This window comes from Pleurodeles waltl, chromosome 8, assembly GCF_031143425.1.
Source record: "Pleurodeles waltl isolate 20211129_DDA chromosome 8, aPleWal1.hap1.20221129, whole genome shotgun sequence".
In the NCBI taxonomy this organism is placed as follows: Eukaryota; Metazoa; Chordata; class Amphibia; order Caudata; family Salamandridae; genus Pleurodeles; species Pleurodeles waltl.
The window spans coordinates 1,419,815,481-1,419,839,602 of NC_090447.1; the positions used below are offsets into that span (position 1 = coordinate 1,419,815,481).

Here is a 24,122-nt window from a genome sequence, read left to right on the forward strand (position 1 = left end):
CAATGTGACACTGCACGCTGAACCGATTGAAGAGGACTTTTTATTTAATACTTTGTCGTCAACACATAGTCAGTACCAGAGTCTTCCAATGTTACCAGGAATGTTGAAACACGCAAAGCAAGTATTTCAAGAGCCCGTCAAAGGCAGGGACATCACACCTAGGGTGGAGAAAAAGTACAAGCCTCCCCCTACAGACCCTGTGTACATCACGCAGCAACTGACACCTGACTCAGTAGTAGTAGGCGCAGCACGTAAAAGGGCGAATTCACACACCTCTGGAGATGCACCACCACCCGACAAAGAAAGTCAAAAGTTTGACGCAGCGGGGAAAAGAGTTGCAGCACAAGCAGCCAATCAATGGCGCATTGACAATTCCCAGGCTTTGTTGTCAAGATATGACAGAGCTCATTGGGATGAAGTGCAGCACTTTATAGAACATCTGCCCAAAGAGTTCCAAAAGCGTGCACAACAAGTGGTGGAAGAGGGCCAAAGTATCTCGAATAACCAGATACGATCGGCAATGGATGCAGCAGACACAGCTGCAAGAACTGTGAATACAGCGGTCACTATTCGGAGACACGCATGGCTACGTACCTCCGGATTCAAGCCCGAAATCCAACAGGCTGTGCTTAATATGCCTTTTAATGGACAGCAGTTGTTTGGGCTGGAGGTAGACACAGCTATCGAGAAGCTAAAAAAGGACACGGATACGGCCAAGGCCATGGGTGCGCTTTACTCCCCACAGAGCAGAGGCACATTTAGGAAGACACAATTTAGAGGGGGGTTTCGGGCCCAAACCACAGAACCCTCAACCTCACAAACCAGACCCACATACCAGAGCCAGTATCAGAGAGGAGGCTTTCGGGGACAATACAGAGGTGGACAGTTCCCTAAAACTAGAGGAAAGTTCCAAAGCCCAAAGACCCCTCAAAATAAACAGTGACTTCAGTGTCACAAATCCCCAACACATAACACCAGTGGGGGGGGAGACTGACAGATTTTTATCAAAACTGGGAAGAAATAACAGACTTGTGGGTCCTAGCCATTATCCAACATGGTTATTGCATAGAATTCCTACAATTACCACCAAATGTGCCTCCAAGAACACACATGTCCAAACAACACATGGATCTATTACAGCTAGAGGTCCAAGCGTTGTTGCAAAAAGATGCTATAGAACTAGTACCCAATCATCAGAAAGGAATAGGTGTTTACTCCCTGTATTTTCGAATACCCAAAAAGGACAAAACTCTAAGACCCATCTTAGATCTCACAACACTAAATCTTTACATCAAATCAGATCACTTTCACATGGAGGCACTTCAAGACGTAATCCCCTTGCTCAAACAACAAGACTACATGTCAACATTAGATCTCAAGGATGCGTACTTCCATATACCCATACATCCTTCGCACAGGAAATACTTAAGGTTTGTAATCCAAGCGGTACATTACCAATTCATGGTGTTGCCATTCGGGATAACAACAGCACCAAGGGTCTTTACAAAATGCCTTGCTGTAGTGGCAGCCCATATCAGAAGACAGCACATACATGTATTCCCGTATCTGGACGATTGGTTAATCAAAACCAATACGCAAGAACGGTGTTCTCAACACACAAAATAAGTCATAGAAACCCTTCACAAACTAGGGTTCTCACTGAACTACCAAAAATCACACTTTTTAGCCGTGTCAAATACAACAATACTTGGGAGCAACACTCAACACATAAAAAGGGATTGCCACTCCAAGTCCACAAAGGGTCCAAGCATTCCAAAACGTAATACAAAGCATGCACCCAAACCAAAGGTTCCAGGTAAAATTAGTGATGAAACTATTAAGCATGATGTCCTCATGCATAGCCATTGTCCCAAACGTAAGATTACACATGCGGCCCTTACAACGGTGCCTAGCAACACAATGGTCACAAGCATAGGGTCAACTTCAAGATCTAGTGTTGATAGACCGCCAAACATACACCTCGCTTCAATGGTGGAATCCTATAAATTTAAACCAAGGGCGGCCTTTCCAAGACCCAGTGCCTCAATACGTGATCACAACAGATTCTTCCATGGTAGGGTGGGGAGCACACCTCAACCAACACAGCATACAGGGACAATGGGACACTCAACAGAAACTACTTCATATAAATCAGTTAGAACTACTAGTAGTATTTCTAGCGTTGAAAGCATTTCAACCACTAATAGCCCACAAACACATTCTTGTCAAAACAGACAACATGACAACAATGTATTACCTGAACAAACAGGGAGGGACACACTCGACACAGTTGTGTGTCTTAGCACAAAAGATTTGGCATTGGGCGATTCACAACCACATTCGCCTAATAGCGCAATACATACCAGGAATTCAAAACCAGTTAGCCAGCCGACAATCTGTCGGTATCACCAACAGATTCACGAATGGGAAATTCATCCCCAGATACTACAAACTTACTTCCAAAGATGGGGAACACCGCAAATAGACTTATTCGCAACAAAAGAAAACGCAAAATGCCAAAACTTCGCATCCAGGTACCCACAGCCTCACTCCCAAGGCAATGCGTTATGGATGAGTTGGTCAGGGATATTTGCTTACGCTTTTCCCCCTCTCCCATTCCTTCCGTATCTGGTAAACAAATTGAGTCAAAACAAACTCAAACTCAAACTAATACTAATAGCACCAACTTGGGCACGACAACCTTGGTACACAACACTACTAGACCTGTCAGTGGTGCCTCATATCAAACTGCCAAACAGACCAGATCTGTTAACTCAACACAAACAACAGACCAGACACCCGAATCCAGCACCGCTCAATCTAGCAATTTGGCTCCTGAAATCTTAGAATTCGGACATCTAGACCTTACACAAGAATACATGGAGGTCATCAAACAGGCTAGGAAACCTACTACAAGACATTGCTACGCAAATAAGTGGAAAATATTTGTTTATTACTGTCATAATAATCAAATCCAACCATTACACGCATCTGCAAAAAACATTGTAAGCTACCTACTACACTTACAAAATTCTAAGTTAGCTTTTTCATCCATTAAAATACATCTCACAGCAATTTCGGCCTATCTGCAAATTACACATTCTACTTCGCTATTCAGAACCCCAGTCATAAAAGCATTTATGGAGGGCCTGAAAAGGATTATTCCACCAAGGACACCACCAGTTCCTTCTTGGAACCTCAATATCGTATCGTGTGAGATACAGTACTTAACATCGAAAGTAGCCTTCCTAATAGCTATCACATCTCTCAGAAGAATAAGTGAAATACAAGCCTTTACCATACAAGAACCCTTTATACAAATACACAAACATAAAGTAGTTCTACACACAAATCCCAAATTCTTGCCAAAAGTCATATCACTGTTCCACTTAAATCAAACAGTGGAACTCCCAGTGTTCTTTCCAGAACCAGATTCTGTAGCTGAGAGAGCATTACATACATTAGACATTAAAAGAGCACTAATGTACTACATTGATAGAACCAAACAAATTCGCAAAACAAAACAATTGTTTGTAGCTTTCCAAAAACCTCATACAGGGAATCCTGTATCCAAACAAGGCATTGCCAGATGGATAGTTAAATGTATTCAAACCTGTTATATCAAAGCAAAGAGAGAACTGCCTATTACACCAAAGGCACACTCCACTAGAAAGAAAGGTGCCACCATGGCCTTTCTAGGAAACATACCTATGACAGAAATCTGTAAGGCAGCCACATGGTCTACGCCTCATACATTCACTAAACATTACTGCGTGGATGTATTAACAACACAACAAGCCACAGTAGGAGAAGCAGTATTAAGAACATTATTTCAAACAACTTCAACTCCTACAGGCTAAACCACCGCTTTTGGGGAGATAACTGCTTACTAGTCTATGCACAGCATGTGTATCTGCAGCTACACATGCCATCGAACGGAAAATGTAACTTACCCAGTGTACATCTGTTCGTGGCATGAGACGCTGCAGATTCACATGCATCCTCCCTGGGAGCCTGTAGCCGTTATCAGTTGATAAAAAAAATTGAACTTGTACATTTGTAAATATATCACTTTTACTCACATGATGTACATACATACTTACTCCATTGCATGGGCACTATTACTATATACACAACTCCTACCTCACCCTCTGCAGGGAAAACAATCTAAGATGGAGTCGACGCCCATGCGCAATGGAGCCGAAAGGGGAGGAGTCCCTCGATCTCGTGACTTGAAAAGACTTCTTCGAAGAAAAACAACTTTTAACACTCCGAGCTCAACACTAGATGGCGGGATATGCACAGCATGTGAATCTGCAGCGTCTCATGCCACGAACAGATGTACACTGGCTAAGTGACATTTTCCATATATATATATATATATATATATATATATATATATATATGTTCGGTGGCATGTGTAGCTGCAGATACACATGCTGTGCATTATCCTGCCATCTAGTGTTGGACTCGGAGTGTTACAAGTTGTTTTTCTTCGAAGAAGTCTTTTTGAGTCACAAGACTGAGGGACTCCTCCCTTTTCGGCTCCATTGCGCATAGGCGTCGACTCCATCTTAGATTGTTTTCTTTCCGCCATCGGGTTCGGACGTGTTCCTCTTCGCTCCGTATTTCGAATCGGGAAAGTTAGCTAAATATCGAAAAATCTATGGTATTGTTCTCGTTCGGTACCGGTTCAGTGTTATTGTATCGGCACCGATCTCAGAAGCGCTCTGGCGGCCCTTCGGGGCTTCCGTTCTTCAGCGGGGCCTGGTCGTCCCGACCACATCCATTGTCGAAGACTAATGGACCGGACCCCCATCCGCTTCTGTCCGAAGTGCCACTCGAAGTACCCTTATACAGACCAACACCTGGTCTGTAATCTGTGTTTATCACCAGAACACAGGGAGGATACTTGTGAGGCTTGTCGAGTGTTTTGATCAAAAAAGTGTAGAGAGGGTTAGTAAAAAATGTTTGAGAGTGGGGTAAGGCGCACAACATGATTCGATGCAGTAATGTCACTGAACTGCTGCTACACACTGCAGTTTTAATGTAAGTTTAATGCCGGAGACAGTAATCATGGACACCTTGGTTAACTTACCCAAACAAGGGAGAATGGCAAATGACTTGGCACCGAGCATCAGCTCAGGAAATGAGAATATATTCAATTCAGTTCTTATCAACCATGCATGTAGTTGTTGCAGGCAGGTAACACTGGGAAGGAGACAAGACGTTCTGGTATGTAATTGCCCTCTCTAATTTCCCACGTGGCATTTAACTGATGGAGCTTAGTGATGCCTGGAGGCCTTGTGGTCTCGTAATTTTAGGCCTATAACACAGGTAGTAGTGCGGTTAGAGAGCTGTGATGTTTGATGCCCAGAGCAGGAAGGAGCGCAGCTCTGCTTAGGCAGCCCTGCTAGGTCTGGCTGATGGCACAAGCTCAATGCTCTTGCTCTACCTGCTCTTCATCGAGAACTCTGTCTGCTTGTTATCCAGCTGCAAAACAGCAGCCCAGTCATTTGCACCCATCAGAACCCTCAGAAGGAAGCTACCAATGTGCAGTAATTCTGCAGTTGAGGGTTCACTAGTGGAGAAAGTAACACCTGCAACCTACTCCGATAGCAAAGAGTCCTTGGAATTGTCGTAGTTTGGATTCTTGCTCTAGGTAAGACTGCTGGTTAAAGGATGACAGTACTTTTGCTTGTAGTCGACTCTGCCTATCCTACAACAAGTCGCAACTGTTGTCCCAACCTTACCGGCTCACTAGCAGCACCTCAGCAGAAACACAATAGTAAAAGGTGATTTGTGGCAGCCTTTATGCATGGACTCGAGAATAAGACATCTTAGGGAGTGTCGTGGTTAAACGGAGATTACCCCTTTCTCACAGATATATCATGTCTCATACAAACACAGGCAATGACAAAGATGCAGTAAAGTTTCAAGAATTTTTATTTAACACAACTGCAATGTGCGATAAGTTGAATGGGCTGCAATGATTAGGATAATAAATAATGCAAGAAACAGAATTGTGAAGACAAGAGTCATCATTACAAGGACCCCCACCATGTTGCAATGCATAAAAAAGACATACAAGATGTAATATGCCCTAATACCGTAATGTGAGAGGCCTAACCTCCTACCTAAAGGAGAGCTGGGTTTGCTAAACCTAATCTGCCAATGCCATGTCCATGAAAAGAGCCCCCAACCCTCGTTACCTTGGAATGAGAGGTCTCTATCTCAGACTCCGTAGGGACACGAAGACTGGGTCAGCCTCAAGACGACGTGCAGCATCGATATCCGCGATGGTGGCGATGCCCTCTGGTCGGAATCCCTCTGATTATCTGTCTAAAGTGCGATGTATTTATACAGAGCTACCAGGACCCCTGACGTAGGTGTGTTCCCAAACAATAGATAACAGACATGCTTGGGACGGCAATTAATATAAACAATCCCTCGAAAGTATAGAGAGGGAAAATCCCTAAGTGTGAGCACCTACTGTTTGTTTGTCTTTGTTGCTCGATTTTGACGCCTTAGCGCGGTGGCACTGATAATGCAAAGCATAACAAGTGGCCTAAATATAAACAAGGCAGCCATCTTAGAGTTAAATAATTAAATGGGCTAAGACAGAGCAAGCTAAGTAGGTTAAAAGTCACTAGGTGACAGGGGCACGAGTCTGCAAGCCAAAGGCTCAGCTAACTCCTGTTCTCCCATTAAAATAGACTAGGATTCACTACAGAATTAATGAAGATGCTTAAAGCCACCCTGGCCCTTTAGCTTTTGCCTCCAGCTTCCGTGAGACTCATTACCTAGTATTTTCAAGCTTCACCGGATATGATCACAGTAATAAAAGCCCTGAAACCCTCAATAACAGTCTGAACAATGCCCCAGCACTGGACTTCTGTGAAACTGAGAGACACAGGCCTCGTTCTTGGCCAAGAATGTGTGGGGAGCCGGTGCTTCCAGGCGCACCAACCAGTTGCTCAAACCAGCACTTTTCACAAATCTGTGCAGGAAATGGTGAATCGGAAGGCATAGGCACTGGATGTAAAGAAGGTGTAGGAAGCTGGCTCACTCTATGGGATACCAAAAAGAAGTACGCCACGCAGAGAGTCTAGTGGATTTTCAATTTATTTGTAGAGCCAAAAGTAGATAAGACTAATGCTCTGTTTTGTGGCAGTATGGTGGAGCAGTTAGGCCTATCAGAGGGTAGTGCTAAGCATTTGTTGTACTCACAGAGGTAATAAATGGGACAATCACTCAAATAATAAATCCCAAACCAAATTAGAAAGATAGCATTACTTTTTATATATCTTTCAAACCCAAGAACTTTGTAATCAGGTAAGTACTTTTTTCAAGCATAAATAATTTTCAGATTCAGAAATCAACACAGTGAAGTTCTCAGAGCTCTTCAATCTTAACCTTTGGAGGAAAACAATATTCAGCAAACACAGGGTTAACAGCGACTTATGAGGCCGATTTCAGGGCGCAGTACTGATCTGAACTTCACCAGCAGGTCACTCCAGGCAGCGAGGTGGAGGGGTGCAGTAATGTGGCAGGTGCCCAGTGGTTTTCAATGGGAGTTGGTCCTTGGGAAAAACAGGTTGCAGGCTCTGGCTCAGAAGCCAGTCGGAGACAACAAGCAAGTACGTTGTAGACTTGGGATGCTCCGGACATAGGTGAACTTTTGGTCCTTTTCTACAGGGCCTATGGGTGTCCTTATGCGACCGGTTTCTTTGTCCGGGAGTACTCACGGTCAAGGGGCCCTGCATGTTGAAGCTGCAGGTGTCGTTTGGGAGTCCAGCAGGTGGAAAATGTTTTTCGAAAATCACAATTTTCAGAGTCTTCAATGTTAGTCTATGGAGGAAAACAAAGATGAAGTTTTGCAGGTAAGACTTGGGGTCCCAGACTGCAGGGGTTTAGGCTAGCACCGGGAAAGGTTCAGGTTGGTATCCAGCTGGGTGCAGAGGTTAAGGTTTAGGTCGGCGCCTAAACAAAGGCTGGGGGGGGAGAGAAGAAGAGTTTTTGACGTGCTGATCTCAGGTAAGTACCAACAGGAGCAGATTTCAGTCTCCGGGGGTTAAGGTGAGGACCGGTGGTGCTCAAGTCAACGCCAAACTTAAACCCTTAGCTGCACAGGCATGGCCCAGTGTAGCGTTCCAACACAGCTTTTTTAGTGGAGACAGAGGGTATCCGCTGCAGCACTGCTCACAGGTGAGTAAAGCAAGGTCAGAGGTCCATCTCCTAGGGTTGAGGTAAATACAAGGGGGCGCCACAAGGTAGCACCAAACTTACACCCTCAGCAGCTCAGGGGCCGCTTGGTGCAGAGTGCCAACACAGCGTTGAGCGCCCTGTATATAACTATGGCGGAGATGACTTACAGAAACAGGTTGCAGGCTCTGGCCAGGAGGGGTCAGCCCACAGCTGCCCAGTTAAGTTGAGATGCCCAGGGTCGTAAGGACACCTTTGGTTCAGCTCCCCAAGGCTTAGATGCTCCAGGTGCAGGGGTGTCTTTAGATGTCGTATCAGCTCACCAGGCAGGTTGGGATGGGGTTCCCTCAGATTCAGGCTGCAGGTGTTGTTGGGGAGTCCGGCAGGGGGCAACCCATGGTGGACTCTTGGTCTGAAGTGCCAGGGGACCATCACAGGACAGATGAGCCACTTGGACTCAGGGGTGTCTCGTGTAGTGGTCACTTCTGGCGTCTGGTTTAGCGGTTCCACAGGCAGGCTTACCTTTCTTTAGAGACGGTTTCTTTTGGACAGGTCTGCTATCCACAGGAGTTCTTGGTCTTGTTTGAAGGCAGGCTGTCCTCCCAAGGCTTTGGACTTTGCTGGGCTGCAGGACAGTTGTCTTCTGGGTGCAGATTTGTTTGAAGGCTGCAGGCAGGCCGGTAGGTCTGGGGCCAAGTCAGTAGGTGTCTTCAGTCTTCTCTGTTGGCGACGGGTCCTATTCTTCTTTGGTTGCAGGAATCTGCTTCTAGGGTTCAGGGGTGCCACCTAAATACTGAATTTAGGGGAGTGACAGTGAGTGCCAGGTGGAAGCCAATGGGCAACTCTCCTTTAGGGTGACTACACCCTTTCTGTGACCACTTTTTTGGGCCCTAATTCTATTGGCCTAATTCCTTCCACACAGGATGGAAAATTTTCAAAATTAGTGACCACTTTCGCTCATCCACCCTAAGGTTGGAAGTGGCATAGAGTTGGCCACTCCTCCAAATTTAACGCCAGACCTCCCGCCAAAAGTGGGGTCAGGAACTGGGGGTCGGCCTCCAGGCCTTCGGAGAGGCCTGGGGTGCATTTCAAAGGTGTAAAGTCCTTTGAAGGTCCCTGCCATGGAATGTTCATCCTGCATGGGAGAGGAGGTCACACATCTCCCCAGAGCAGGCGTTTGTTATGAGCCTTCAAGAGCACTGGCTCTCACCTCAGAGGGCCAGAACTTTGCCTAAGGTGGCTGCACTGGTTTTGACCAGTCGGTGCCCAGCTATGAGTTGGTAGATTTAGCAGGGAGCACCTCTAGGGTGCCCTCTAAGTGCATGCATTAATAAATCCATCACTGGATTCAGTGAGGGTTTGTTAATATGAGATGATTGATACCAAACATCCCTATGTTCAGTTGAGCCATCATGTAGCTGAGGAACTTGTAATGTCCAGTACATGCATTTAAAATGACCTATGTCTGAGAATTGGCAAAGTCATAGCACAGCATATCTGCTTATGCAGGCATGCCCTCACCTGTGATACAATGCACCCTGCCTTCAGGGCTGGAGGGCCTGCCAGGGGGCTGAAAGGCCTGCACAATATTACATTCATTAAAACTGGACAGGGCACACAGGCTGTGTGCCATGTCGTGTTTTCATTTTGGGTCTGCACCAAGACACAATCTGCAGAGGCAACACTGGGTGCATGTAGGTGAGATGGTCCCTGAGGGTGGCACAATCTGTGCTGCTGCCCTCAAGGGCCTTCCTTTAGTACCCCATGCCCTAGGTACCAGGGGTACAATTTATTAGGGATTTACAGTGGCAATTTAATGGTTTGCCAATTGGGATAAATGACACTGCAGTTTTAGGGAAAGAAATCTGGCACTGGGGGACCTGTTTAGCAGGGACCCAGTGCACTTTCAGTCAAAATTACACCAGAAGCCAGGCAAAAAAAGTGAGGGACCATGTCAAGAGGCACCTTCCTACACCTATCTTACTAGTAATGTGTCTGAACTGTGTACCTATTGTATGATTTAGCAAGATATTTTATAAAACTAATGTTGAAAAACAACATTAGTTTAACCTGTTGAACTTAAAATGCATTTCAAATTATTTTTTATGTCCCCAGACTGGCCCTTGCTGATGGCAAAAGAGCTATTATTCTCAAGCAGAATTGGTATAAGGTGAGTGAAGTAGCTCATAAACTATACACACTTATTGTTGACTGCGTGTTAGATTAAGTGCATTCCATGTTTATTGGATTGTGAAGTGTAATTAGGTGCATTATGTACATATAAATGCCACACAAGTGGGTTCAATTATAAGAGTGTTATCAATGGGACAAATAAAAAGAGCTTACACACATTGATTAGTATTGCAGAACCAAAATGCCAGAAATTCAGCAATCAGGCTCATCTTGTTCCTTTCAGAAGCACTGTAGGGAGCTGGCTCCTTATATAGTGGACCAAACTGAGGTATATGGTCCAGAGTCCAGTCAGTCCCCAGAGGTATCACAGAGGCACAAATGACATCCCAAGTATCTCTTTTTGGGTAGTGTAGTCGAGCATTAGTCATATCAGATAGTAGTTCAAAGCATGTAAGGCACACGCATGCAGTAAGTGAGACACACACTCAATAAAGAAACCCAAGACCAAATTATAAAAATAACACATACCTTTTGTAAACTTTGATACCAGGATCCCTGGAGTAAAATGAGTACTTTTTGAGTTATGAATTTTTGAGAGTTTTTAATAGTAGTTCATATTTTATATGCAGTAATGTTAGTCTATGGGGGAAGAACAAGCACTGGACACAGGTATAGTACAGCAACTTATAGGACCGATCGCCTGGACTTAGGATCAGTATGGGGCAAGGTCTAAGGCCACACCAATAGGTCACCTCGGGCCGCACAGGGTGACCAGGTGCAGTGGTGCAGTTCAGTGTTCCATGCCCTGTGTAAGTCTATGGGGATAGGTCTGGTCACAGAGTTGCTGCAGGGGTGGATTGAGAGTCTAGCCTGGACTTAGGATCAGTATGGGGCAAGGTCTAAGGCCACACCAATAGGTCACCTCGGGCCGCACAGGGTGACCAGGTGCAGTGGTGCAGTTCAGTGTTCCATGCCCTGTGTAAGTCTATGGGGATAGGTCTGGTCACAGAGTTGCTGCAGGGGTGGATTGAGAGTCTAGCCCGGATGAATCACTGAGGTTGTTCAGGTCTTGTGATGCTCAGGGATATAGGGACACAAGTGGCCCTGTTCTCCTCAGTCCAGAATGTCCGGGTGCAGAGGTAGTTTGGACCATCTGGTTTACTGTCATTAAAGGTGGTCGTAGCGCGGGGGCCCGCAGAAACAGGCTGCAGGTGTGGACTGGGGGATCCATTATGAGTGAACCACAGAGGGAGTTCAGTTCTTGAGATGCTTGGGGATGTAGGGACAGCAGTGGTCCTGTTATTCTCGGTCCAGGACGTCCAGGTGCAGAGTTGGTTTGGACCATCTGGTTTACTGTCACCAGAGGAGGTCACAGTGCAGGGGGCCCACAGAAACAGGCTGCAGGTGTGGGTTGGGGTTCCAGCCCGGTCAAACCAAAAGGTAGGCCTGGGTCCCAAGAGCCGGGGGGACGTAGGGACACCATGGTCCTCTTCTCCTTGGTCTCTGGCGTTTAGATTGTTATGATTATTGCCGCCAAAGGCAGTCACAGTGAGGGCGGGGTCTGCAGAGTCAGGTTGCAGACGCCATCAGGAAGTCCACAGAGGGAAAGCTCGGCTGGGCTTTGTCTCTGGAGGGCCTGGGGACCATGCTGACACCGTTGGCCCCCTTCAGATCAGGCAAGGTGGCTCAGATGCAGTGGTGATATCAGGTGTCTGGTTTTTGGTGGTCCCCGTCCTCACAGTTCTCTCTTGGGTGCCTGCAGATGCAGGGGAGCAGCTTCTGCACTTCAGGGGAGGTGGTCTTGGTGATTTGTGGAGTGCTCACAGCTCTCCCAGTTTCTTGGAGGCCGCAGTGGCAGGACAGTTCAGTTGCTCCTCGAAGGTTGGGTGCAATAGGCAGGCCTGCCAGCAGGGTTGGCACCAAGTCAGTTGTGCTCCTTACTCCTTGGGTTCAGCAGGGGTCTTGCCCACTTCTCCATTTGTGTCCAGTGAAGATCTAAAGGTCTGGAATCAGGGGTCTCCTATTACTCAATTTAAGGGGAGTGAATGGTAGTTGCCAGTGGGCTTCTTACCTTTGGGGTCACAACACCCCCTAGATGACCAATTCCTGTGAGGAGTGGGCATTACCCTGTTCAGAGTCCCTAAGTAAACTGTAAACTTTGCACTTGTATAGCGCACTACTCACCCATTAGGGTCTCAAGGCACTGTACGCATACTGCTGTGGAACCCCTCCTGGCTTTTCCCTGTGAGGTGCCCACTCCTGGACAGCCCCATGGTGAAGCCAAGCATCCAAGCGCTGTGAGGGCCGTTGTGGAGATTAAGCAAGCTATTGCCCAGAGTTACAGAGTGGGACCCATTAATTAGATTAGGCACTGAGGCGAGAATTATCTGGTCCAAGGGAATTGAGCCCAAGACTCTTTGCTGAGGTGGGAATTGAACCCTGGTCCCGGACCAGATCTCTGCATCAGGGTCTGCCTCTCTAACCATTGTGCCACACTTCTCCACAAGTCCCACCACATGTAAGATGGTGGTATTTCTTCCATTGGGTCCACTTCAGGCTGGTCACCGTAGGAGTGTTCCCAGTCTGGAAGTGTGACGTGCCGCCTACAGTTGCTTATTTTCCTGCCTGTTCAGGTGCCAGATGGGCCCTGAGGCGGGGGATTGGCATCTCCTGCAAGGAAGGCCAGTTCTGCATATCAAAGGTGGTAGGCTTCTTTGAAGCTCCTGTCTTGGAATGCAGGTCGTCCTGTGGGGAGGGGTGGGTAATACCCCAGCCTGGATAGACTTTTGTTTCTGACTTTTCAAGAGCAGAGGCTCTTCCCCCTTGAAGGTCAGATTCTGGTCTGTAAGTGGCAGGCTGGCCAGAACGAGTGAGTGAGCTCACCAGCAGGTGGTAGGTTTTTCAGGGGGCACCTTCGAGGTGCCCTCTGGGTGCTTATATTTTTTAATCCATCACTAGAAACAGTGAGGGTTTAGTAATATTAGTTGTTTGATACCAACAGCCCTGGGTTTAGAGAAGCCATCATGTAGCTGGGGAACTCATATTAACCAGTGTCCAGCACATGTATCTAAATATGGCTTCCATTCACACTTAATATATCTAAGAATTGACGAGGACATAGTAGGGGCATATTTGCTCATGGATATGCCCTCACTTGTAAAATAGTGCACCCTGCCTGAGAGCTGAAGGCCTGCTCTAGGGGCTACTTATGTGATTTCAATTTAAGGAGCACTTAGTCACGCAGCCTGCATTGGCAGTCAGCATAAGGTTGGTGCTGGGTCTCTCAGAGTGACACAAGTGGTGCTGCAGCTCTGAGGGGTCCTCTTCAGTACCCATACACTAGGTGCCAGAGGTACCAATTACTAGAGACTTATAGAGGGCTGAAGGGGCTGGTCACGTGGGGATCAAGTGACCATGTGTAAGGAAATGCCTTCCTTGGCATGGTTACACCCTAACTTTTTGCTTTTTGTTGATGCCAGTTATGATTGAAAGTGTGCTGGGACCCTGCTAACCAGACCCCAGCACCAGTGTTCTTTCCCTAAACTGTACCTTTGTTACCACAATTGGCACAGCACATGCACACAGATAAGTCCTTTGTAAACGGTACCCCTGGTACCAAGGGCCCTGTGGCCAGAGAAGGTCTCTAAGGGCTGCAGCATGTATTATGCCACCCTGGGGACCCCTCACTCAGCACATGCACTCTGCCTCACAGCTTGTGTGTACTGGTGGGGAGAAAATCACTAAGTCGATATGGCACTCCCCACAGAGTGCCATGCCCACAACCTCACACTGCCTGTGGCATAGGTAAGTCACCCCTCTAGCAGGCCTTACAGCCCTAAGGCAGGGTACACTATACGACAGGTGAGGGCATAGTTGCATGAGCACTATGCCCCTACAGTGTCTAAGCCAAACCTTAGACATTGTAAGTGCAGGAAAGCCATAAAGAGTATATGGTCTGGGAGTCTGTCAATTACGAACTCCACAGTTCCATATTGGCTACACTGAAATCTGGGAAGTTCGGTATCAAACTTCTCAGCACAATAAATGCACACCGATGCCACTGTGGAATTTATTGTAAAATACAGCCAGTGGGCATCTTAGAGATGCTCCCTGAACACCAGTCCTACTCCTAGTGCTAGGCTGACCAGTTTCTGCCAGCCTGCCACAACCAGACGAGTTTCTGGCCACATGGGGTGAGTGCCTCTGTCACTCTGTGGCCAGGAACAAAGCCTGCACTAGGTGGAGGTGCTTCTCACCTCCCCCTGCAGGAACTGTAACACCTGGTGGTGAGCCTCAAAGGCTCCTGCCTGTTGTTACAGCACCCCAGGACATCCCAGCTATTGGAGATGCTCGCCCCTCAGGACACAGCCCCCACTTTTGGCAGCAAGGCCGGAGGAGATAATGATTAAAACAAGGAGGAGTCACCTACCAGTCAGGACTTCCCCTAAGGTGCTCTGAGCTGAGGTGACCCCTGCCTTTAGAAATCCTCCATCTTGAGTTTGAAGGATTCTCCCAATAGTAAGAGGGATGTGCCCCCCTCCCCTCAGGGTGGAGGCACAAAGAGGGTGTAGCCACCCCCAAGGACAGTAGCCATTGGGTTCTGCCCCCCTGACCTAAACACACCCCTAAATTCAATATTTAGGGGTGACCCTGAACCCAGGATATTAGATTCCTGCAACCTGAAGAAAGGACTGCGGACCTGAAAGCCCTGCAGAGATGGCGGAGACACCAACTGACTTGGCCCCAGCCCCACCAGCCTGTTTCAAGACTCAAAGAACCTGCACAGCGATGCATCCAGCGGGACCAGCGACCTATGAAGACTCAAAGGAATGCCCTGCACCTAATGGACCAAGAAACTCCAGAGAACAGCGGCACTGTTCCGAAACTGCAACAACTTTGCGACTTGAAACAACTTTAAAGAGGCTCTCACTTCCCTCCAGAAGCGCAAGTCTTCACACACTGCACCCGATGCCCCCGGCTCGAGTCCAGGACAACAAACACCGCAGAGAGGACTCCCAGGCGTCTCCAACGACGTGGGCACCCTGAGTCAACCCCCCTGCACCACCACAGCGACGCCTGAAGGGAGGATCCAAAGACTCCCCCTGACCGCGACTATCTGGTAACAAAAGAACCCGACGCCTGGACCAAGCACTGCACCCGTAGACCCCAGGACCGAGAAGAAACACCTACCTGTGTAGGAGTGACCAGCAGGCGGCCCTCATCCTAGCCCAGTCGGTGGCTGGCCCAAGAAGCCTCCCCCTCCCCCCCCACTGTACCCTGCCTGCATCGCCTAAGTGACCCCCGGATCCCTCCATTGCTTCCTATAGCAAACCCGCCACCTAGTTTGCCTACTGCCCCCGGCCACCCCTGTGCCGCTGAGGGTGTGTTTTGTGGGCTTGTGTGTCAAAGACAATTCCAGGCCAATAGGTTTTTATATAGAAAAATATATTTTCTTAGTTTATTTTAAGAACCACAGGTTCCAGATTTACAAGTAACACTTCAAATGAAAGGTATTTCACTCCGGTATCTTAGGAACTTTGAATCAACACAATATCATGTACAGTTTTAGCAAAAATGGCAATAAGCTATTTTAAAACTAGACAGTGCAATTTTCAACAGTTCCTGGGGGAGGTAAGTTTGGTTAGTTTTTGCAGGTAAGTAAAACACCTACAGGGTTCAAAGTTGGGTCCAAGGTAGCCCACCATTGGGGGTTCAGGGCAACCCCAAAGTTTCCACACCAGCAGCTCAGGGCCGGTCAGGTGCAGAGGTCAAAGTGGTGCCCAAAACGCTTAGGCTTCAATGGAGAAGGGGGTGTCCCGGTTCTAGTCTGCCAGCAGGTAAGTACCCACGACTTCGGAGGGCAGACCAGGGTGGTTTTGTAGGGCACCGGGGTGGGACACAAGTCAGCACAAAAAGTACACCCTCAGCGGCACAGGGGTGGCCGGGTGCAGAGTGCAAACAGGCGTCGGGTTTGCAATAGGTTTCAATGGGAGACCCAGGGGTCTCTTCAGCGATGCAGGCAAGGGTGGGGGGGGGCTCCTTGGGGTAGCCACCACCTGGGCTAGGGAGAGGACCACCTGGGGGTCGCTCCTGCACTGGAGGTCGGATCCTTCAGGTCCTGGTGGCTGCGGGTGCAGTGGGTTTCCCAGGCGTCGGGTTCTTTGAAGCAGGCAGTCGCGGTCAGGGGGAGCCTCTGGATTCCCTCTGCAGGTGTCGCTGGGGGGGCTCAGGGGGTGAACTCTGGCTACTCACAGGGTTGCAGTCGCCGGGGAGTCCTCCCTGTAGTGTTGGATCTCCGCAGGTCCAGCCGGGGGCGTTGGGTGCAGAGTGGAAAGTCTCATGCTTCCAGCGGGAAACGTGTGGTCTTTAAAAGTTGCTTCTTTGTTGCAAAGTTGCAGTTTCTTTGGAACAGGGCCGCTGTCCGGAGTTCTTGGTCCTTTTAGATGCAGGGTAGTCCTCTGAGGCTTCAAAGGTCGCTGGACCCTGGGGGACGCGTCGCTGTTGATGTTTTTCTTGAAGTGGGGAGACAGGCCGGGGCCAAAGCAGTTGGTGTCTCCGTCTTCTCTGCAGGGCTTCAGGTCAGCAGTCCTTCGTCTTCAGGTTGCAGGAATCTCTCTTCCTAGGTTCTGGGGGCCCCTAAATACTCAATTTAGGGGTGTGTTAAGGTCTGGGGGGGTTAGTAGCCAATGGCTACTAGCCCTGAGGGGTGGCTACACCCTCTTTGTGCCTCCTTCCAGAGGGGAGGGGGAACATCCCCAATCCTATTGGAGTAATCCTCCATCTGCAAGGGCTTGTCCTGACTGGCCAGTGACGACTCCTTGTTTTTCTCATTATCTCCGGCCTTGCCGCCAAAAGTGGGGCCGTGGCCGGAGGGGGCGGGCAACTCCACTAGCTGGAGTGCCCTGAGGTGCTGTAACAAAGGGGGCGAGCCTTTGAGGCTCACAGCCAGGTGTTACAGTGCCTGCAGGGGGAGGTGAGAAGCACCTCCACCCAGTACAGGCTTTGTTACTAGCCACAGAGTGACAAAGGCACTCTCCCCATGTGGCCAGCAACATGTCTGGTGTGTGGCAGGCTGCTAAAACTAGTCAGCCCACACTGGTAGTCGGTTAAGGTTTCAGGGGGCATCTCTAAGATGCCCTCTGGGGTGTATGCTACAATAAAATGTACACTGGCATCAGTGTGCATTTATTGTGCTGAGAAGTTTGATACCAAACTTCACAGTTTTCAGTGTAGCCATTATGGTGCTGTGGAGTTCGTGCATGACACACTCCCAGACCATATACTCTTATGGCTACCCTGCACTTACAATGTCTAAGGTTTTGCTTAGACACTGTAGGGGCATAGTGCTTGTGCACATATACCCTCACCTATGGTATAGTGCACCCTGCCTTAGGGCTGTAAGGCTTGCTAGAGGAGTGACTTATCTATACCTATAGGCAGTGTGAGGTTGGCATGGCACCCTGAGGGGAGTGCCATGTCGACTTAGTCATTTTATCCCCACTAGCACACACAAGCTGGAAAGCAGTGTCTGTGCTGAGTGAGGGGTCCCCAGGGTGGCATAAGATATGCTGCAGCCTTTAGAGACCTTCCCTGGCATCAGGGCCCTTGGTACCAGGGGTACCAGTTACAAGGGACTTACCTGGATGCCAGGGTGCGCCAATTGTGGAAACAAAAGTACAGGTTAGGGAAAGAACACTGGTGCTGGGGCCTGGTTAGCAAATCATAACTTGGCATCAGCAAAGGCAAAAAGTCAGGGGGTAACCATGCCAAGGAGGCATTTCCTTACACCAGATTCCGTGATTGTGCTCTCTCCTCCAAATTTAGTTGGTTTGGTACTTCTTACACCCAACATTTGACATACTGGTGTACCCCTGTGAGTCCCTAGTATATGGTATCTAGGCACCGAGGGCATTGGTACGCCAGGGGTCCGCCATGGACTTCGCCATGTAATGCGCCATCCCTGGGAGCCCAGGCAAAATGTGTCTTCAGGCCTGCCATTGAAGCCTGTGTGAAAAGGTCCATGCACCCTTTTACTACAGGTCACTGTACCGGGTCACTGTAAGTCACCCCAGAGGGCAGGGTGCAAGTACCAGTTTGTCTGAGGGCACCCCTGCATGAGCAGAGGTGCCTCCACAAACTCCTGCTTCATTTTCCTGGATATCGTGAGTGCATAGGTCACTATGTCCAGCTACACAATGGTAACTACAAACGTGCATTTTTGGTATCAAAAATGTCAGAATCGTACCCAAATACTGTTTCCATTATTAGTTGTATGATTCTATGCACTCTGAGGGCTCCTTAGAGGACCCCCAGCTTTGCGCCTACCAGTTTGCAGGGTTTTCCTGGACAGCCAATGCTACTTCCATCCTGCAGCGAGGTTTCTTCCCTCCTGTTGCTTGACCAGCTGAAGCCCAGGAAGACAGAACAAATAATTTCCTTTGGGAGCAGGAAGCAACACCCCCTCTCCCTTTGGAAATAGGTGTTAGATGGCTTAGGAGGGGTAGCCTCCCCAAGCCGTCAGTATGCTTTGAAGTGCACATTCTGATGGATACAACTACCTGTGGATTCCTCACCTAATGAATACTCCCATTGCGCCAGCTCTCTACGGAAATCTTCTTCCTAGCTTCTGCACGTCGACGAGGATGTCACAGTTGCCCACGCGACGCCATCTGACGTCATACAGGCAATAAGAGGTCCTCGCCGACGTGCCGACGTCAGTTCCCTTTTATCCGTGCCATTCGAAACGGTTATCTTCGAGGGAGCTACTGTTGCTGTTCGACAGTTACAGTGTGTTTTTTGGATCTATTTTTTTCTCTGAGATTACAATGTCGCAGAGAAAGTCAGGATTCAAACCCTGTCGTGAGTGTGGGGGCAAAATGTTGGTAACGGACCCACATTCTGACTGTTTGTGGTGTCTTAGTTCCGATCATGATGTTGGCAAGTGTGATTCTTGTCAGCATATGAATCCTAAGGCCCCGAAAGAGCGCGAGGCCAAGCTTTTTCTGGCGAAGTCGAAAAAGAAGGAAAAGAGACACCATCGAAAATCCTCGTCACCGAAGTCTCATCGGCGTCATCGGGACTCCCGGCGTCATCGAGAATCACGGCGCCGGTCGAGTAGAGAGGTCTCGGTCGAGGTCACCATTGACTCGGCGTCAGAAGACTTGGGAGGTCAGTCCCACTGTCACTCCTCATCCGTCGACGCCGTTGCCTTCTCCAGCCTCACCGACTTCGGCCGGGTCATCGGGCCAACCACATTCAGTGTTTGAGGTTCCGCAGCCTCAAATGTTTTCTCCGACGTTGCAGACGTCGAGGCCGGCGTCGGTGTCGCCTTCGAACCAGGCACCCCAGTACCCGGCTTTCCCGGCCCCTGGAGCTGATAATACCGCATTTTTAAATGCGATGTTCTCCATCTTCCAGCAGATAGCTCCAGGTGGTGGACCGGCTGGGCCTTCGGCCCTTTGGCTTTCAACATGGGTGCTCCGGCTCCCCTTCGACCGGCACCTTTTATGCTCTTTCTCCCCCTGGGGAACGTGGGCTCGGCGTCGGAATCGGCTCCGGTGGGTCCTGAGGCTTTGACTCCGACAACTTCGGCTCCGGTGGCTTCGATGTTTCAACCAGTGGCGCCGTCTAGACCTCCTACGACTCCGAAGCAGTCTTCTCTCCATCCGACTCCTTGTTCAGCGCCGAAGGTACCTGTGGCGCCTGTAGACCCGGCGTCGGACGGATCCGGGGATCGGCGTCGTTCTTCGACATCTGCTGACGCCATGTCGACGCTGAGGATTGAGGAGAGGCTGCACTCGAGGAGGCTTGCTCTCCGCCTCCTTGAAGAACAGGAGTACCAGAGACAGAACCTGGAGGAAGGAGAGATTGAGGACTCTCATGAGGGTCTCCATGGGCTGGACACTGCTAGTGGCCTAGATACTTCCCCCGAGTGGGACTTGTCATCTCCTGGGGAGTATACAGAAGAGGCGGCCACTTTTCATGCTGTTATCAGGAATGCAGCTAACTTCTTGGATCTTCCTTTGCCGGTGACTGAAGCCAAGCAGAATTTGTTGACAGAGGTGTTGCACCCGGCCTCTACATCGGCAGAACCACTTTTGCCGTTCAATGAGGCGCTGCTGGAACCTGTTTTGGAAGTCTGGAAGAAGCCGGTGTCGTCTTCAGCTGTCAATAGATCTGTGGCTAGGAGGTATCGGGCTGCACCGGCTGACCCTGGTTTTCTTACCAGACATCCAACACCTGAAAGCTTGGTGGCCCAGGCTTCCTGCTCGGCAAGGTCTGCTCCTGGCTCTTTTCCAACTGTGCCCTCGGATAGAGACTCCAAGAAGATGGACATGGCATCCAAAAAGGTGTTCTCATCATGTAGCATGGCATTAAAGTCCACCAATGCTACATGTATTTTAGGAAGGTACATTTATGCTCTGATGGACGAAATTGCATCTACGCATACGGAGGTCCCTCAGGGGCTATTGAATCTAGTATCGGACGCTCAGGCAGCTGCAACTCAGGTTATCCAATCTGGGTTGGATACAACTGACTCTGTGGCTAGAGCAATGGGCACTGCTGTAGTTACGAGGAGGCAGGCTTGGCTTTGTAACTGAGGATTTTCCTCGGATGTACAGTCGACCCTACTGGACCTTCCTTTTGATGGGGACAAGCTCTTTGGTGCCAAGGCGAATTCGGCCTTAGAGAGGTTCAAGGAGAGCAGGGCCACGGCCAAGTCGCTGGGCTTGCAAGCCACTTCTTCTACTTCCTCCAGATTTTTTAGGAGGTTTCGAGGATTTGGTCGTGGTTCCTCCTCCTCTTCCTTTCGAGGGAAATTCCAGCAACCCACCTCTGCTCTCCTATAGATCTTTCAGAGGGAGGGGTAGGGTCCGTACCAGGGGAGTTACTCAGCAGCACTCTGCCTCTTCCTCTGGAGGGGTGCAGCAGGGGAAGCAGCCTTAGGCTTCCACCAATTCCCACTCACTCCACTCCTGTAGGGGGGAGGTTACTGAATTTTCTCCACAAGTGGGAGGTCATAACATCAGACTCCTGGATTACCAGCATTGTGAGAAACGGCTATACCCTTCCCTTTCGGGAGTTTCCGCCCCCCATCCCGCCCCGCCCATCTTATTGTTCAGAAGAACACCTCCTTTTGTTAGAACAGGAGGTTCAAGTCCTCCTTTCAAAGGGTGCAGTGGAGTTGGTCCCAGAGCAGGAAAGGGGTCAAGGTTGTTACTCGAGGTACTTCCTGATTCCCAAGAAGGATGGTCGGTTGAGACCAATCCTGGACCTGAGGATCTTGAATTGGTTCCTCAAACAGGAAAAGTTCAAGATGCTGACCCTAGCTCAGGTGCTTTTTGGCGTTGAACAATGGAGATTGGATGGTGTCTGTCGACTTGCAGGATGCTTACTTTCATATCCCGATACTCAAGTCGCACAGGAAGTATCTCCGGTTTGTGGTAGGGTCGCAGCACTATCAGTTTGCGGTCCTCCCGTTTGGTCTTACTTCAGCACCTCGAGTCTTCACGAAGGTGATGTCGGTGGTTGCGGCAGAGCTCAGAAGGAAGGGGATAGCAGTATTCCCTTACCTGGACGACTGGTTGATCAAAGCCAAGTCCCCGGAGCTCGTGTTGCATCATCTGCAGTCGACAACCCAGTTGTTGTTCGACCTGGGCTTTTCGGTGAAGTGCCCAAATCTCACCTAGAGCCCTCTCGGCGCCTCCTGTTCATAGGGGCGGTACTGGATACAACATTGAATCGAGCCTTTCCTCCGCCTCAGCGGATTCAAGACATTCAGGCGTTGGTTCCAATGTTTCAAAGTGGAGCGGTCATTCCAGTCCTCAAGGTCCTACGTCTGCTCGGTCTGTTTGCCTCCTGCATACTGTTGGTCACGTATGCTCGCTGGCACATGAGGGCTCTTCAGTGGTGTCTCCGGAGACAGTGGTCTCAACACAAAGGGGATCTCGAAGGTTCGGTAAAGATCTCCAGAGATGCTGCCACGGATTTGAAGTGGTGGATTGCGGGTGACAATCTTTCCCGAGGAAGGCCGTTCACGCAACCTCCACCAGTGACCACGGTAATAACGGATGCTTCCACTCTAGGGTGGGGAGCTCATCTGGGGGACATGGAGATCAAAGGGCTTTGGTCTCCAGTGGAACAGATGTTTCATATCAATCTGTTGGAGTTACGGGCTGTACGTCTGGCTCTCAAGGCCTTCCTCCCATCCCTTCGCGGTCAGTCGGTTCAGGTCCTGACGGACAATACTACCGCGATGTGGTATATAAACAAACAGGGAGGGGTAGGGTCATACCTTCTCTGCAGGGAAGCTCTTCGGCTATGGTCCTGGGCAAAGGACCATCAGATTTGCTTGGTAGCAAATCATCTGGCCGGAGTCTTGAACGTATGTGCGGACAGTCTCAGTCGCCATTTCTCGGCCGACCACGAGTGGCATCTCCATCCAGATCAAGTCCTTCTAATCTTCCAGATGTGGGGGTTTCCTCTGATAGATCTGTTTGCCACCCGGACGATCTCGCACTGCCCGTTATTCTGCAGCCTCCAGTATCCGGTACAAGGGGCGTTGGGGGACGCGTTTCAGATGACCTGGTGCGACCAGTTGCTTTACGCGTTTCCCCCTATACCCTTGATTCCTTGAGTATTGAGGAAAATACGCCAAGACCGGGCCCAAGTCATCTTAATTGCTCCGGATTGGCCAAGGAGGGTGTGGTATTCCGACCTTCTTCAACTCTCACTGTGCCCTCCGCTCCGTCTCCCTCTCAGGGCAGACCTCCTCTCGCAGTCGCAGGGGCAGTTCTCTTCCAGGGGATCCTCATCAAAGTCATAAACATTGAATATTCCCGCCCTTGTGCGGGGACCCCGGAGCATATATAAAATAAATACACATTATACATGTGTAACAAACAGTCATGCAGGCTATCATGTTAAAAACAGGCTAAAATGCTTTATTTCTATGAAGTTTTTTTTTTTTTTTTTTTTTTTTAAATACTACAATAGAGCATAAATAAGTACCCAAGCTCCTAAAACTAGGCTTGGGGAAGTAAGCAGTAGCAAACTCTAGTGAAAAAATAGAGAAAACTGCATTGAAAAACAATGAAGCATTCTTAGCCAATAGGCTGCATGTAGGTTAACACAGGAGAACCATAAAAACTTTGGCACTGTGCCTTTAAGACCCTGAGCACCTCCAGTATCCCACCATGCCTCAGGGGTGAAGGAAAAGTGACAGTTGGTTCACAGTTAGGTCAGTTCTTTTTTCTGGCTTCTTCTGAGAGGATCCTGGAGCATTGAGCTCTCAGTTTTTCTGAGTTTTCCTCAGAAAAATTCTTTAAAAAAGCGTTTTTTCACTTTTCACTCGACAAGTAACATCTTTGTCTGAGCTAGGAAGGTTTTTACTGACAGAAAAATGCCTTCTCTTTTTGTCAAATGCCCTGCTTGTGGGAAGAAGAAGGCCCAGTCAGATCCCCACTCTCTGTGCATAGTGTGCCTGCCTCAGAGTCACTGCCCTGACACTTGTAAGTACTGTAAGAACATGTCTAGGAGGACTCTGAAAGACAGAGAGAAGATCCGACTTCATGGGCTTCAGGAGAGGAAAAGAACATCGTCCTCCTCACTCCCCAGGCATCCAGAAGGCCATTCTCAGGAGAGAATGGCCCGGTCGACGTCGACAGGTAGGAAAATACCTGTTTGTTCACCGTCGACGTCGTCGCTACCACCGTCCCACCGTCCCACCGGCATAGATCGCCGTCGACGGCGACGCACCCGACGTCGAAAACGGCGTCGAGGGA

At 49.1% G+C, this 24,122-nt stretch overlaps 1 protein-coding gene across 1 annotated transcript in view; it reads left to right on the top strand.

The window, feature by feature from the left end:
- The window catches only part of LOC138248710 (E3 ubiquitin-protein ligase TTC3-like), a 1,210,547-nt gene that overhangs the window by 290,221 nt on the left and 896,204 nt on the right, over positions 1-24,122 (top strand). The window contains exon 11 of the mRNA XM_069202542.1: positions 10,321-10,375. Coding sequence (XP_069058643.1) covers positions 10,321-10,375 — 55 coding nt within the window. The remainder of the gene's footprint in view (positions 1-10,320; positions 10,376-24,122) is intronic.